The 18,031-nt window shown below is 43.7% G+C and overlaps 1 protein-coding gene and 1 pseudogene across 1 annotated transcript in view; one reads left to right on the forward strand and one right to left on the reverse strand.

Moving 5' to 3' along the window:
- LOC134983663 (zinc finger protein 850-like) overlaps positions 1–9,745 on the forward strand; it is a 155,907-nt gene extending 146,162 nt beyond the window's left edge. The window contains exons 9-11 of the mRNA XM_063949329.1: positions 4,298–5,736; positions 7,040–7,105; positions 9,725–9,745. Coding sequence (XP_063805399.1) covers positions 4,298–5,736; positions 7,040–7,105; positions 9,725–9,745 — 1,526 coding nt within the window. The remainder of the gene's footprint in view (positions 1–4,297; positions 5,737–7,039; positions 7,106–9,724) is intronic.
- Positions 9,746–15,380: 5,635 nt separating this feature from the next.
- On the reverse strand, positions 15,381–17,791 carry LOC134983669 (gastrula zinc finger protein XlCGF57.1-like; annotated as a pseudogene).
- Positions 17,792–18,031: the final 240 nt, after the last annotated feature.

The following is an 18,031-nucleotide window of genomic DNA, read 5'->3' on the forward strand; positions in this document are numbered from 1 at the left end:
CTGTTAACTCTGAGTTATATCAGGGACGCTGCGGCCTACCTAAAAGAAGCGGCGAGAGATATTGGCATTTTGGGATCAAAAGCCAATGCCATGGCGATTTCAGCTAGGAGGTCCTTGTGGATTCATCAATGGAATGCTGATGCTGACTCTAAGAAAGCTATGGAGTCTCTCCCATATAAAGGTAGTGTGTTGTTTGGTGAGGGTCTCACTGATTTGGTATCTACTGCTACCGCGGTAAGTCGTCATTTTGCCTTGTGTTCCTCGCAACAAAAGAAAGCTCAAAACTTTCAGATGCAGTCCTTTCGGACAAATAAATACAAAAAAGGCCAAGGTTATTCCTTACTAATAGGGGAAAAGGAAAAGGTAAAAGATCTCCGGCCGTGGCAGGTTCCCAGGAGCAGAAGTCCTCCCCGGCTTCTGCCAAATCCACCGCATGACGCTGGGGCTCCTCTGTGGGAGTCCGCACTGGTGGGGGAACATCTCAAGCTCTTCAGTCAATTCTGGGCTTGTTCGGCCCTGGACCCATGGATTTTAGAGAGAGTGTCCCAGGGTTACAAACTGGAGTTTCAAGACGTTCCCCCTCACCGATTTTTCAAATCGGTCTTACCAGCTTCTCTTCCAGACAGGAAGGTTGTATGCGATGCAATACAAAAGTTGTGTCTAAATCAAGTCATTATCAGGGTTCACCCGTCACAACAGAGAGAAGGCTTTTATTCAAGCCTGTTTGTGGTCCTGAAATCGGATGGCTCGGTCAGACCAATTCTGAACCTAAAGTCCCTCAATCTTTACCTAAGAAAATTCAAATTCAAGATGGAATCTCTCCGAGCAGTCATCTCCAGTCTGGAGGAAGGGGATTTCATGGTGTTGGTCGACATAAAGGATGCCTACTTACACATCCCCATATATCTTCCACATCAGGCTTACCTGAGGTTTGCTATTCAGGATTGTCATTACCAATTTCAGACGTTGCCGTTTGGTCTGTCCACGGCTCCGAGGATTTTCACCAAGGTAATGGCGGAAATGATGGTTCTCCTTCGCAAACAAGGAGTCACAATTATCCCTTACTTGGACGATCTCCTGATAAAGGCGAGATCCAAAGACAAGCTGGAGCAGGGCATTGCGCTCTCCCTGACAGTTCTGCAGCAACATGGTTGGCTCCTGAACTTGCCGAAGTCACAGTTAAATCCAACGAAACGGCTGTCTGTTTTGGGAATGATTCTGGACACGGAATTACAGAAGAGAAGGCTCTGGAAATTCAGAGTTTGGTCAAACATTCTGAAACCAGCGAGAGTATCAATCCATCAATGCACTCGATTGCTGCGGAAGATGGTGGCGGCCTACAAGGCCATTCAATTTGGCAGATTCCATGCCAGAGTGTTTCAGTGGGACCTATTGGACAAGTGGTCCGGATCCCATCTGCGCATGCACCGGAAAATAATCCTGTCCTCCAAGACTAGAATCTCACCTACTATACATAGACAGGAAAACTATGTATATAGGAAACTATAGGTCTGTAAGACAATACAGAAGGAAACTATAGGTCAGTAAAACAATACAGAAGAAACTATAGGTCAGTAAGACAATACAGTAAGAAACTATAAGTCAGTAAGACCATACTTAAGAAACTATAGGTCTGTAAGACAATACAGAAGGAAACTATAGGTCAGTAAAACAATACAGAAGAAACTATAGGTCAGTAAGACAATACAGTAGGAAACTATAGGTCAGTAAGACAATACAGTAGGAAACTAGGTCAGTAAGACAATACAGTAGGAAACTATAGGTCAGTAAGACAATACAGTAGGAAACTAAAGGTCAGTAAAACAATACAGAAGAAACTATAGGTCAGCAAGACAATACAGAAGGAAACTATAGGTCAGTAAGACAATACAGTAGGAAACTATAGGTCAGTAATACAATACAGTATGAAACTAGGTCAGTAAGACAATACAGAAGAAACTTTAGGTCAGTAAGACAATACAGTAGGAAACTATAGGTCAGTAAGACAATACAGTAGGAAACTATAGGTCAGTAAGACAATACAGAAGAAACTATAGGTCAGCAAGACAATACAGAAGGAAACTATAGGTCAGTAAGAATACAGTAGGAAACTATAGGTCAGTAAAACAATACAGAAGAAACTATAGGTCAGTAAGACATTACAGAAGGAAACTAGGTCAGTAAAACAATACAGAAGCCACTATACGTCAGACAATAATACAGTAGAAAACTTTAGGTCAGTAAGACAATACAGTAAAAAACCATAGGTCAGTAAGACATTTCAGTTGGAAACTAGGTCAGTAAAACAATACAGAAGCCACTATACGTCAGTAAGACCATACAGTAAGAAACTATAGGTCAGTTAAACAATACAGAAGAAACTATAGGTCATTAAGACAATACAGTAGGAAAGTATAGGTCAGTAAGACAATACAGTAGGAAACTATAGGTCAGTAAGACAATACAGTAAGAAACAATAGGTCAGTAAGTCAATACAGTAAGAAACTATAGGTCAGGAAGACAATACAAAAGGAAACTATAGGTCAGTAAGACAATACAGTAGGAAACTATAGGTCATTAAGAGAATACAGTAGGAAACTGTAGGTCAGTAAGACAATACAAAAGGAAACTATAGGTCAGTAAGACAATACAGTAGGTTACTATAGGTCAGTAAGACAATACAGTAGGAAACTAGGTCAGTAAGACAATACAGTAAGAAACTATAGGTCAGTAAGACAATAAGACAATACAGTAAGAAACTATAGGTCAGTAAGACAATACAGTAGACTATAGGTCAGTAAGACAATACAGTAAGAAACTATAGGTCAGGAAGACAATACAAAAGGAAACTATAGGTCAGTAAGACAATACAGTAAGAAACTATAGGTCAGTAAGACAATAAGACAATACAGTAAGAAACTATAGGTCAGTAAGACAATACAGTAGGAACCTATAGGTCAGTAAAACAATAAAACAATACAGTAAGAAACTATAGGTCAGTAAGACAATACAGTAGACTATAGGTCAGTAAGACAATACAGTTAGAAACTATAAGTCAGTAAGACATTACACTAGGAAACTAAAGATCATTAAAACAATACAGTAGGAAACATCTAAAAAGCCTTTTTAAACTTGTTCCTCCTAACACCGCACAACTGCTCAGTGCGCAGATATTTGTGCGCAGAATTAGCACTAATAACTTTTTGCGGCTAATTGGATAGGGAGTTTTTGCGATGAACTGAATCCCCCCCATAAAGTGTTTATACATACAGTTTGATGTTACATTGAGATTACCGCTGGAGGAAACTCTGCCACAATATGATTGAATGTGTAATTTATTAATATATTCTTACTGAACAGGATTACCAGCACTGAATCAATTAACACCCAATATAATATATATGCCGATGTTTAACAACAAATACAATTGTTTCTTTATTACTTTATTCACCTTTATACATTTACCTTTGTATTTAATATATCACATGAGCGTCCATGTCACATCTAGTAATCCAACATGAGCGTCCATGTATTCTCTAGTAATCCCACATGAGCGTCCGTGTCACCTCTAGTAATCCCACATGAGTGTCGGTGTCACCTTTAGTAATCCCACATGAGCGTCCATGTCACCTTTAGTAATCCCACATGAGCGTCCGTGTCACCTCTAGTAATCCCACATGAGCGTCCATGTCACCTCTAGTAATCCCACATGAGCGTCCATGTCACCTCTACTAATCCCACATGAGCGTCCATGTCACCTCTACTAATCCCACATGAGCATCCATGTCACCTCTACTAGTCCCACATGAGCGTCCATGTCACCTCTAGTAATCCCACATGAGCGTTTAGTGTTGATCAAGCTCCAGTCTAAGCATCCTACTTTTTTTTGTTTTTAAATAAACATAAAAGCAATGATTACAGATAAAAAAATGTCAGTTTTAGAATTATATATTGTATCCTGTGTCACCCTGGGTCTTGTCTACTCATTTTATATATTAATGTATTTTATTTCCAGCAGATGGACACACATGCAGGAACATCTCAGAAGGACATCTAATGTTATCCCCGGATTGTGACATAAAAGATAATGACAGTAGACAGGATTCTCCAGGAGATAACCCCATTATCCCAATTATACATCCAGCTCTATCAACTGATCCCCCTGATCCTGGGAAATGTTCTCCTGATCACTCTGATATTGGTGCATCTGTTACAGCTCTGAGAGTAGATACAGTGTTTCCCTGTTCTATAGATACACAGAACACAAAGCTTATTACCCATCATCCAGCTAAGGCAGGTGAGAGGCCATTTCCATGTTCTGAGTGTGGGAAATGTTTTACACGGAAATCAGCTCTTGTTAGACATGAGAGAAGTCACACAGGTGAGAAGCCATTTCCATGTTCTGAGTGTGGGAAATGTTTTTCACGGAAATCAGGTCTTGTTGCACATCAGAGAAGTCACACAGGTGAGAAGCCATATTCCTGTCCTGAGTGTGGGAAATGTTTTTCATTGAAATCACATCTTGTTAGTCATCAGAGAAGTCACACAGGTGAGAAGCCATATTCCTGTTCTGAGTGTAGGAAATGTTTTTCACGGAAATCAGCTCTTTTTATACATCAGAGAAGTCACACAGGTGAGAAGCCGTATTCCTGTTCTGAGTGTGGGAAATGTTTTGCACGGAAATCAGCTCTTGCTACACATCAAAGAAGTCACACAGGTGAGAGGCCATTTTCCTGTTCTGAGTGTGGGAAATGTTTCGCACAGAAATCAGCTCTTGTTACACATCAAAGAAGTCACACAGGTGAGAAGCCATTTTCCTGTTCTGAGTGTAAGAAATGTTTTCCATGGAAATCAGATCTTGTTCTACATCAGAGAAGTCACACAGGTGAGAAGCCGTATTCCTGTTCTGAGTGTGGGAAATGTTTTGCACAGAAATCACATTTTGTTATTCATCTGCATGCTTACACAGGTGAGAAGCCATTTCCATGTTCTAAGTGTGGGAAATGTTTCGCACAGAAATCAGCTCTTGTTCTACATCAAAGAAGTCACACAGGTGAGAAGCCATATTCCTGTTCTGAGTGTAGGAAATGTTTTACACGGAAATCAGCTCTTGTTATACATCAGAGAAGTCACACAGGTGAGAAGCCTTATTCCTGTTCTGAGTGTGGGAAATGTTTTGCACAGAAATCAGATTTTGTTACTCATCTGCATGCTCACACAGGTGAGATGCCATTTTCCTGTTCTGAGTGTGGGAAATGTTTCACAAAGAAATCAGCTCTTGTTACACATCAAAGAAGTCACACAGGTGAGAAGCCATTTTCCTGTTCTGAGTGTAAGAAATGTTTTGCACGGAAATCAGATCTTGTTCCACATCAGAGAAGTCACACAGGTGAGAAGCCATTTCCATGTTCTGAGTGTGGGAAATGTTTCACACAGAAATCAGCTCTTATTCCACATCAAAGAAGTCACACAGGTGAGAGGCCATATTCCTGTTCTGAGTGTGGGAAATGTTTTGCACAGAAATCAAATCTTGTTCTACATCAGCGAAGTCACACAGGTGAGAAGTCATATTCCTGTTCTGAGTGTGGGAAATTTTTCACACAGAAATCAACTCTTGTTACACATCAGAGGAGTCACACAGGTGAGAAGCCATTTTCATGCTGTGAGAGAAATAAATCTGCTCTTGTTGAACATATTAGATATTACCCAAGTATGGAACCATTTAAATCTTCTGGAGTATAATAATCACTGTCATGCAATGTTCCTCAAGGGTCAATCCTATCTCCTATGCTTTATAAAATATACATGCTACCACTGGGTGATATAATCAGACATCATGGCCTGGTCTACCACTGCTATGCAGATGACCTGCTTTTTGCTCCATGTACTGAGAATCTAATAACAATCCTAAATGGTTGTCTAGCTGAGCGCCAGGGGTGGATGATGCCAGTTGGCTGTGACTCAGTCTTTGTGAAACATAATAGAAGCTCCCAAACAAAGGACAAGACTACAGCTTTACCAACCGTCTGGATTTATGCTTTGGTGATCAGAATTGAAAATACTGAACATGTGCTGAATCTTTGTGTTGCCCTGGTATGTGGCTGACACATACATCAGGTATCTGCCACATACAAATCCTCATTTTTCCATCTGTGGACCATAGCCGGAATCAAGCCCTTGATTCCCTCAGAAGTTCATAGACTACTGCAATGCCATCTACCTGGGTCACCCAGCAAAAGAATTACAGAGCTTGCATTCCTGCCTCATAACACCCATTCTCTGCTCCCTTCACCGGCTGCCTGTAAGATGACAAATCTATTTCATAATTGGTTAACTGACCTTCCCAGCCCAACATTACATGGTCCAAGGTACTAGAAGCAGCTTCTGCCTCCTTACTGTCCTGCTTGCTTGCTTCTACAGATGAAGGACTGTTACCAGCAGTACCAAGAATCTCCTGTCATTCATTTAAGGGTCAAACTTTTAGTTTTGCAGCCTTGACCATGGAACTCACTGCCTTGCACAGTCCAAGAGGTCTCCACTCTAGAGACCTTCACAAGCAGGCTGATGACTGTTACGCTTTTCATTTATGTACCTCTATTTAGTTCCTAAATAATACATCCCAAATGCTTAGGTCTTTTTTCTGCTGTTTATTTTGTTTATTGTGCTTTGTGTAAATGTGAATGTCTAATACCAGGTTGCACAATCTGTATTGCTACACGACAATATGGCGGCCATTGGAACGTGTTTTCACTTCTTCTAGTTTGCCTAACTTGTTGCAGACACACATCTTGATAAGGAGTGTTTTCTGATACAAGATCCTATCCATATATACCCTGTACATTACCATGTGCATTAGAGTCACCCGGGTTCCATCTGCGGTGGTTTGTTGTATGTTACATCTATATGGTGCGGATACTCCTCTGTATGATTTCATAATAAAAGCTTTTGTTTGCATCTAATTATTGCATTAAAGCTTTTATTTTTTTATCTGTTTTATATTCCCATCTGAGTAATTATGCCATAATGTCTAATCTCGCAGTGCACCCCAGAAGATGTAAAGAAACCTTGTAAGTTTTCCATCATTCTGTTTCGTGTAAGCATACAGGTAAGTGATGACACGATGGTCACTGTCCGTCACATTCCGGTGGTATAATGGAAGTGGACTGTATGGGCTTATTCTAGTCTACTGCAGAAATACAAAACTCAGCCTTTATCCTGCTTAAAAAAATGACAAAGCCCATAAATCAAGGTTGGCCGGACAAGACAGAAGCTATATTAATTGTGGCACATCATATAGGCTGAGGACCCATGCTTCTGGGATATATGGGATAACTCCCTCTTCACCCACTAAAACCTTCCCTTCACCATTCACAATGTCCACCATTGCCCCTTCAGAAGGGTCACAACTTTCCTCCTGCACAGAGCCCAGGACCACCTCCATGACCATTTCATGTTTATCTGGAGGCCTGGCATCTGGGAGGTTTGTGGCCTGAGATGACCACAGAACCACCAGGTAGTGGGCAAGAAGAATCCACAGACTCCCCAGGACCTGAAGAGTCCAAAAGGCCTCCCCGCATGAGGTAAAGATTGGTCAACCACAGGGACTGGCTTACCTATTTCCTTCCTAAGAGCTGCTCTTTACCCAGTTTGGTACCTGTGGGATCCCACTCCAATTTCCCTTGAGAGTCCTTACCCTCACTAATCCCTTCTAAACCTACCAGTTCCTTCCCCTTCCAACCACTCCTCCTTTTTAAGCTTTTCACCACCTGCTGTGTGAGTCCCATCCAACTACTCCATTCCTTGACTCATTGGTGTAGCAGCCCCCTTACCCCCACCACACTGCTTCACTGCAGTTAAGCTGTGAGACTTGCTGCTAGCAGTACTCACTACTCAGCACACACACTCACATCATGATTACACAGCTGTGCCAGAGACACTGTCTCACTGACAGCCAGGATGAGACACTCCCAGAAAGGCATGTATGTATGAGTACGGAGAGAGTGGGAGCAGTGGAGATGCATGACTGACAGCTGAGCCTGTCACGCCAGTGAGGTGACAAAATGCAAGCTATAATTACCTAGCTAAATCAGGCGCTAATGCAATGTTACATGTATTAAATGAGCACCAAATATATTGATTATTAGATAGCAGCTCCTATGCGGCAACTGGATGCCTTAGATGATATAGATTGTTTAAGTTTCAATAGAGACATAAAAGAGCGCTGATGGTATATAAATAAAAATATTTCTAATATTTATTAGAGTTCAACACAATAAAAACAGTTATGCCAATAATAATCAGATAAAATGTAGCCACAATATTTCTGATTGTATATAAACTGTATACAGATTCAGCTGTAATCTCCTATATATTAGACCAAGTCTGTGACTGTGCCTGGCTGTAACGCTGGGTGGAGTCACACGCCTGGGCGGAGTCACCTGCTTCTGACCAGTTCCCAGGTGGACAGCCACACAATCCAGCCACCATCATCAGAGGGCACCATCACTGGACGGACGCCCTACCGTGCACGGTACCACAACACCTCCCCATACACACACCCTTGGTTTTCCCGCAACACACAGCCACCCGCACCCTTAATGACACCCGCAACTCACCGCACCGAAGCCTCTTCCCCGACAACCTGCCAACTCGCTCCCACTGCAAATGAAGAAAATTATTTGTAAGAACTTTGATATATTAAATCAAGATCCCATACTTAGGGGAAATATACCTTCTAAACCCAAGTTTATTTTCAAGAAAAACCGTTCGATTAAAAACATTCTTGCCCCCAGTTATTTAAAAGAAACACCCACAACCATACAGGGGGATGCCACACAAGATATATGGCTACCTTCCAGACCAAAGGGTTTTTATCACTGTGGGGCTACAAGATGCACCACATGTAAGCATATTCCCAGAAGAACTTTAACTATTTCTATTGATAGAGAAGAAAAGTATACATTAGCCAGTTTTATGAACTGTGACACAAGCTATATAATTTACCTTCTTACATGTGGTTGCAATCAAAAATACGTGGGACGTACTACTAGTAGTATTAAAGTTCGATTTATGGAGCATCGTCGAAATATTATAAATAAATTTCCCACGCATAGTGTCTCTAGACACTTTAGAGACAAACATGGTGGTGACCCTAGCTCTCTGGGTTTGATAGCAATTGAACATGTTACAGTGACTAAGAGAGGTGGGGATCGATACAAAAACCTGTGCAAACAAGAACTTTACTGGATGTATAGACTAGATACTGTCTATCCATCTGGATTGAATGAGATGGTCGAACTCAATCCAGTATTGTGATTCTGAACCTTCCCTCTTGGTTGCCTTCCCTCCACCCCTTTCTCCGTATGGGCTGTATATATATATTAATTAGTACGTATTATTGTTTTAGACAACCTGGGTCTGTCCAAATTGAATGAGTATTATCTGTATATATATAAATTCGCATAAATTTAGGTGGGTGGTCCATATGGGAAAAGTATCTAACAGTTTGGGATATACGTATGGTCTCTGTGAATATTGGTGATTGGTCTATTAATTGAATGTACCTCTCTTATAAAGTATTACTATCAGGCTACCGTATCATTCTACTATATTATATGTGTTGACCTATTATACATTATAATCCATAAATATTCGCTTATTGTTATGTCTAAATGATTGGTGGTTTCATGGAGATTAATTTGCTAAATTTACGGCTGTCTTACAGAAAAAAGTGAGATGTATTTGATTATAAAGGACGTGTTTAAATCTGTTTTTTTGAGATGATAATCAGTTGCCTAGTAGACATCGGATAATAGATGTCACCATGGCAACTTATATTTGCTACAATTGTGGAGTAACCCTCCGAAAATGGGGAGTCAATGTGCCACCTGGATACTGGTGCCACGTTGCTATATCTTTATGTTTCATTATTTCCAGCACTGGGGCCGTTTTGTATCGGTCTGGTGCACGGGTGTAGTGTAGTGACGTGGTAGCGTCACCATGACAACCCCTCAACATGATGGATACAGATGGATGACACGATGGGAGTAACGCCCCATTCGCGTCACTGACTATGGAGACGTGAGCAGATGACGTGGCGCCTGGTGACAGGATGACGCGCCCAGGATGACGCGCAAGCATCACTATGGTAATTGAGATACACAGGAGTGCATGCTGACGTGGAGGGATGACGCGGTGAGAACGGCGTCCCGTCCGCTTCACCCTCTCTATGTATTTGGACTCCCCATTGGATATAGTTTACTTAATACTATTAGAATCCGCAGTGAGGGGATGTCTTTCACTATATTGTGATCTCTCCAAATATGTGGAATAGACTTCTAGTTCAACAGCTATGTGAGCAACCCTTTAGATATGGATTAATAATCCAGTTTTTCCTGATTCCCTTTTTCAAATAATGATAGTGGTCATGTGATCAGATTTCAGTAAGATTTAGGTTTTTATTTCTTATATTTTATTAAAAATGCTTTTTATTATAGTGATTTGTGTATATGTTTATACTATTGTTCCAACTCCTATGTCTGTCATTATTTTGGTCACATAATGCACCAGGTGGTCACAACCAATTACACATGCTAATGAGCAACCATGTTGGTAGAGTATATAAACCATTACTGGCAGGACTGTTAGCACCTTGAAAAAGTTGCATGTATGCAATGAAACGCGTTGGTGGGACCTGCCTGACAGTGTTTTTCCCAGCCACTGGAAGGATTGAACCTGGACCAAGCCCCCGCTGTGGTTTTCCAACATTTGGACTCTTAAAAGACTTTCCTATCATACCGTGGAGGATCTACAGCTACCACCCTCTGAGGAACAGCCGTTTGCGGACGCAGATTCGCCTAGTTACCTCAAGGGATGCTGGTGGTAACTATAACTCACAGATAGGACACTGGGCCCTCAAACCAAAGGGGACTTTTATAGGAACAGGTTCCATGCAATATTAACCTCCTATAAGGATTTACAATACGGGAAAAACACCATTTCTGATTTATATATGATTTCATGTGGCAGTTGCCACTTATGTGCACTTTATCCAATTACTTTTTCATATACTCAAATTATGTTTTAATAAAATGATAAATGTTTTCATGTGACCAAGTTTGCATTTGTGACCATTAGGCGCTGTACTTCTTTGTTTGCTTATACCGTTTGGGGGTCTGACCAACCCCATTTCTTGTTTAGCTGCTGTGGTGAACCACCCATCTAGCGCCTGGGAATAGCAATACCTTCGGGTATTTCTTTTTCTTTTAACCCGCACCAACCCTGGCTGCCTTCGCAACCTCCATCCCCAGTACCTGCCTCCAGCCACACACATCATACGCCGGACGAAAGCCGCAAGACACCCGCTCCACAGCCGCCCTCCGCAACCCCCCTCCCCAGCTCCTACCTCCAGCCACACACATCGGCCGCTGCACGGCATCCACCCGCACCCCCACAGCCTGCGCACACAACCCCCCCTCCCCAGCACCTACCACCAGCCACACACATCGGCCGCTGCACGGCACCCACCCGCACCCCACACCCCCACAGCCTGCACACACAACCCCTCCTCCCCATCACCTACCTCCAGCCACACACATTGGCCGCTGCAAATATGTAACTTACCCTACCCCCTCTCCCCTGCTACCTCCACAACCACAGACCACACACCTCACACAATGTGTACAGATACCGCAGGCAGACACTATCAGCACACACTGCTACCACTTCTACCTTACACACACCACACTCTTCACCCTTCTCCTCCACCTCCTCACACACACAACACCTTACCCATCCTGACTACACCACCAGCCAAGACGCGTCACTCCTGCACCCATCACCCTCATACCAGCTCTACCAGCCTCCGCTGTCTACTGCCCCCAAACCCCTGTACTGCACAAACATGTAACTTAACCTACCCCCCCAACAACGCACCACAAAAAACACAATATGTACACCCACCTCAGGCAAACACTCACTATTAGCACATACTGCTACCACTTCTACCGTACACACACACACCCACTCACCCTCTAATGCATGTGTCTTACCCCCCCCCCCAACAACTGATCAAAAACATCACAGAATATGTACACCCAGCTCAGGAAAACACTCACTATCACCACCAGGGCCGTAACTACATGTGTGCCAAGTGGGCGCACGGCCAGCGGCATATAATGAGTCAAATTGACTCATTACATGCCGCCTCTGCTGTGTGCGCCGTGCTGGAGGAGAGAGAAGTGCCGGAGGCAGCTGAGAAGGAGGAGGAGGGAGGGGGACTGGAGCCGCAGCAGCGCTATTTCATTGGTAGTAAGCGCCGCTGCAGCATCCCCCTCTCCTTCCGTATAGGCTGCCCGGCGCTGCTGTGGATGCTGGGATGCAGTTCCTCCATCCCAGCATCCACAGCAGCGCCAGGCAGCCTATACGGAAGGAGAGGGGGATGCTGCAGCGGCGCTTACTACCAATGACATAGCGCTGCTGCGGCTCCAGTCCCCCTCCCTCCTCCTCCTTGTCCGATGCATGCACAGAGAGGGAAATGCCATCACGAGGAGCCTGTCAGCGGAGAGAAGGTAAGTATATCCCTCTCTGTCTCTTTCTCTCTCTGGGGGACACCATCTGCCATAATGTGTAAAAAGGGGTCCTGGCTGCTGCAATGTGTAAAGAGGGGGCCTGACTGCTGCAATGTGTAAAAAGGGGGCCTGGCTGCCACAATGTGTAAAAAGGGGGCCTGGCTGCCGCAATGTGTAAAAAGGGGGCCTGGCTGCCGCAATGTGTAAAAAGGGGGACTGGCTGCCGCAATGTGTAAAAAGGGGGCCTGGCTGCCGCAATGTGTAAAAAGGGGGCCTGGCTGCCGCAATGTGTAAAAAGGGGGACTGGCTTCCGCAATGTGTAAAAAGGGGGACTGGCTTCCGCAATGTGTAAAAAGGGGGACTGGCTTCCGCAATGTGTAAAAAGGGGGCCTGGCTGCCGTAATGTGTAAAAAGGGGGCTGGCTGCTGCAATGTGTAAAAAGGGGGACTGTCTGCTGTAATGTGTAAAAAGGGGGACGCTGTCTGCTGTAATGTATAAAAGGGGGATGCTGGTGTAGTGGAGCTACTAGTCTACCTGGTGTAGTGGCGCTACTGTGCAGCGTAATTTGAAAATGCTGAAAATTAAATTATGTCTTGTATTCCTATCGCTAATATCTCTCCGTGATGCCATGCTAAAGCTGCCTGAGTATATACAGAAAACAACAATATAACAACTAATTGATGTTACTATTAAAGCAAAATCAATACAGGCGCTATAATAAATTAAGAACAATAAATGTGTTCACACTAATAAATTAGTACATAAACTGCAGCTCCCATATAAGGTGTCTGCAACACCTAAAAACACAGTATATTTTATGATATAATTATAATAACTATATAAGAGAGCGCAAGGTGCTGAATGAATCAATACAATTTATTAAAATGTTTAAAAAATGATACATACAATCAATGAACAAGAAAATAGCTGATTAAGGAGCATAAGATCGACTGACCATCCCTAGTAATTAATAAGAATGTCCCATGTCTAATACAGAGTATAAATGAAGAGACGTCTCACTTCAAACTCTGTTTAGAGATCAAAGTCCACCATGGATTAAAATGCCTCCGTATAGGTTGTACTGGAAAGAGTATGTTTTAAAGAGAAATTAGACGCCACCCTTAGTGAGATAGATATTGATATCTCCAAGCCAACGTACTGCTTCACTAACCCCCACACATAACACTAGAAGCTCACCGCAGATGTTGGTAATGAACAGACGCCGTGTCCTGTAGCAGTCAGGAGGCCAGACAATGCGGGAGCAGCGGTGTGGAGACGATGGCAGGTCTCAGATGTCCGTAACACCGCAAGTGTGGAGACGATGGCAGGTCTCAGATGTCTGCAGCACCGCAGGTATGATGGAAACAAGCCGTATCCTGTAGCACTCAGGAGGTCAGTTGATGCGGGAGTAGCAGTGTGGAGACGATGGCAGGTCTCAACTGTTATAATAAGCGGACATTGGCAGGTCCCGGGGGGGGGGGAAGCATAGGCAGAATCACACTGGAAATCTGTTACTTTTAAACTACTTTATTTAATCTTTAACACAGATTTGTGTCTATAGTTTAAACTTAAAAAATACTTTACTCTATGCACAGCCTATGGGGGTCATTCAGACCCAGCCGCAATAGCGGCCCGCAGCAGTTTGCTGGCAGCGGCCGCGCAGACACACACATTGCGGTCACATCCCTGAGGGGTGAATGCGGGCATCCGGGACCATTTTCTGGGGGGGCTGCGTGATGTCACATCTGCGTTCATCTCTGATTAACCCACTATAAGCTTCCAGAGTGCACCTCATATCTCATCTTTTCCAAGTTACTACAAATGATATGAGATCGGTAGCAGCACTACTTTCAGGATTATTACACAGAACACACATAAAGGCTGACACAGCAAATAACAGTAACAGATACAAGGGATTAATTAGAAATAAGGAAGCATAATCATCATTAAGTCTAATTATCAACCGGTTCTGTGTGGGACCCATACACCTCTTTACTGCCTCCAGCAGCCCCTGGTACTGCACTGCGTGCATACACCATCTCCCCCCACTACTGCCACTACCCCGTCTCCTCCCAGTACTGACACCCACCCTGTCTCCACCCCACTACTTCCACCACCCTGTCTCCCCCATTACTGCCACCCACCCTGTCTCCCCCCCTACTGCCATCAGCCCTGTCTCCCCCCACTACTTCCACCCGCCCTGTCTCCCCCCTTACTGCTATCCGCCCTGTCTCCCCCCACTACTGCCACCACCCTGTCTCCCCCACTACTGCCACCCACCCTGTCTCCCCCCCTACTGCCATCCACCCTGTCTTCCTCTACTACTGCCACCCGCCCCGTATCCCCACTACTGCCACCTGCCACATCTCCTCCCAGTACTTCCAAAGCCCGTCTTCATCAACTACTGCCACCCACCCCACCCCATTACTACCACCCACACTGTCTCCCCACCACTACTGCCACACTCTCTGTATACCCCCACTACTGACACCTGCCCCATCTCCCCCCACTACTGCCAAAGCCCTATCCTCCTCCACTACTGCCACTCACCACGCCTTCCCCACTACTGCCACCCGCACTGTCTCCCTCCACTACTGTCACACACCCCATCTCCCCCCAATACTGCCACAAGCCCCATCTCTACCAACTACTGCCACTGCCCTGTGTCCTTTTACTACTGCCACCCATCCTGTCACCCCACTATTTCCACCTGCCCTGTCTCCCCCCTACTGCCACCCGCCCCATCTCCCTCACTACTGCCACCCGCCCCATCTCCCCCCACTACTGCCATGGAGCAGAGAATGGGTGTTATGTGGCAGGAACAACTGGTTAGGTAACAGCCTGGCTGCTGCATTCTGTACAAGCTGTAAGCAGTTTAATTCTATTGCTGGGAGACCCAGGTAGAGGACATTGCAGTAGTCCATGCGTGATGATACAAGTGCATGTATGACTGTAGGTAGATCTTCTGAGGGAAAAAAAGTGCTGCAGTCTGGCTATGTTCCTCAGATGAGGATCTGATTGTGGCAGATACCGATGTCTAAGTGTCACTTCACCATCCAGGACACCAAGATTACGCACAGGATCAGCATTTTGTAACTCTGAACCCCCAAGCGCAAGTCTGGTTGGTTTGCAAAGCTGAGCTGTAGCCCTGCCCTTTGTTGGTGAGCTTCTATCATAAGGACCTGTTTCACCAGGACTGAGTCACAGCCAACTGGCATCACCCACACCTGGAGCTCAGCTAGACAACCATTTAGGATAGGTACTGGGTTCTTAGTACCCGGAGCAAAAGACAGGTCATCTGCATAGCAGTGGTAGACAAGGACATGACATCTCTTTGTTTCACCCTGCGGTAGCATGTATATTGCAAAAAGCATGGGAGATAGCATAAGAACCTTCAAAAACATTCCATGGCAATGATCAGTATACTCTAGAATAAAATGTTAACTCACCTGATGACTATTATGTGCAACAAGAGTGATTTATTTCTCAGAGTATAGAAATGGTTTCTCACCAGTGTGAGTTCTCTGATGTGTAACAAGACCTGATTTGTGTGAAAAACATTTCCCACACTTAGAACATGGAAATGGCTTCTCACCTGTGTGACATCGCTGATGTGTAAATAGTTGTGATTTCTGTGTAAAACATTTCCCGCACTCAGTGCAAGAAAATGGCTTTTCACCTGTGTGACTTCTCTCATGTATAACAAGGTGTGATTTTTGTGTAAAACATTTCCCACACTCAGAGCAAGAAAATGGCTTTTCACCTGTGTGACTTCTCTCATGTATAACAAGGTGTGATTTTTGTGTAAAACATTTCCCACACTCACAGCAAGAAAATGGCTTTTCACCTGTGTGACTTCTCTCATGTATAACAAGGTGTGATTTACTTAAACAAAATTTCCCACACTCAGAGCAAGAAAATGGCTTCTCACCAGTGTGACTTCCCTGATGTTTAATAAGATCTGATTTGTGTGCAGAACATTTTCCACACTCAGAAAATGGAAACGGTTTCTCACCTGTGTGAGTTCTCTGATGTGTAATAAGTTGTGATTTCTGGGTAAAACATTTCCCACACTCAGAGCAAGAAAATGGCTTCTCACCTGTGTGACTTCTCTGATGTGTAATAAGTTGTGATTTCTGGGTAAAACATTTCCCACACTCAGAGCAAGAAAATGGATTCTCACCTGTGTGACCTCTCTGATGTGTAATAAGTTGTGATTTCTGGGTAAAACATTTCCCACACTCAGAGCAATAAAATGGCTTCTCACCTGTGTGACTTCTCTGATGTATAACAAGATCTGATTTGTGTGCAAAATATTTCCCACACTCAGAACACGGAAATGGCTTCTCACCTGTGTGACTTCTCTGATGTGTAACAAGACCTGATTTGTGTGCAAAATATTTCCCACACTCAGAACATGGAAATGGCTTCTCACCTGTGTGACTTTTCTGATGTGTAACAAGACCTGATTTGTGTGCAAAACATTTCCCACACTCTGAACATGGAAATGGCTTCTCACCTGTGTGAATTCTCTGATGTCTAACAAGTTGAGAATTCTGGGTAAAACTTTTCCCACATTCAGAGCAAGAAAATGGCTTCTCTCCTGTGTGACTTCTCTGATGTATAACAAGATCTGATTTGTGTGCAAAACATTTCCCACACTCAGAACATGGAAATGGCTTCTCACCTGTGTGATGTCTCTGATGTATAACAAGTTGTGATTTCCGTGCAAAACATTTCCCACACTCAGAACATGGAAATGGTGATGTACCTGTGTGACATCTCTTATGTGCATCAAGTTGTTTTGTATGTAAAACATTTCCCACACTCAAAACAGGAATATGGTTTCTCACCTGTATGTACTCTCTTATGTATTACAAGAAGTGATTTCTTTGCAAAACATTTCCCACACTCAGAACATGGAAATGGCCTCTCACCTGCCTTACCTGTGTGTGGGTTAATATGCTTTGTGTTCTGTGTAAAACTTTTGGCATCTATAGAACAGGGAAACACTGTATCTACTCTCAGAGCTGTAACAGATGCACCAATATCAGAGTGATCAAGAGAACATTTCCCAGGATCAGAGGGATCAGCTGACAAAGCTGGATGTATAATTGGGGTAATGGGGTTGGCTCCTGGAGAATCCTGTCTACTGTCATTATCTTTTATGTCACAATACGGGGATAACATTAGATGTCCTTCTGAGATCCTGCTTGTGTGTCCATCTGCTGGAAATAAAATACATTATGGAAATGTGACATTTTCTGTAACAATATTAATCTTGTAAACAATAGGAGAAGACGACTCTCTGGGACACTTAAAGGCCCTACACACTAAAAGATTATCTGTCCAATCTGGCTGATTGGAAAGAAAATCTGGCAATGGCTGGGAGCAAATGACAATCAACAATGTGCTACCAAAATCAAGAAAATGGACAAAAACAGTTCAGATAAATTGGTTTA

Source organism: Pseudophryne corroboree, assembly GCF_028390025.1.
Source record: "Pseudophryne corroboree isolate aPseCor3 chromosome 3 unlocalized genomic scaffold, aPseCor3.hap2 SUPER_3_unloc_20, whole genome shotgun sequence".
Lineage (NCBI taxonomy): Eukaryota > Metazoa > Chordata > Amphibia > Anura > Myobatrachidae > Pseudophryne > Pseudophryne corroboree.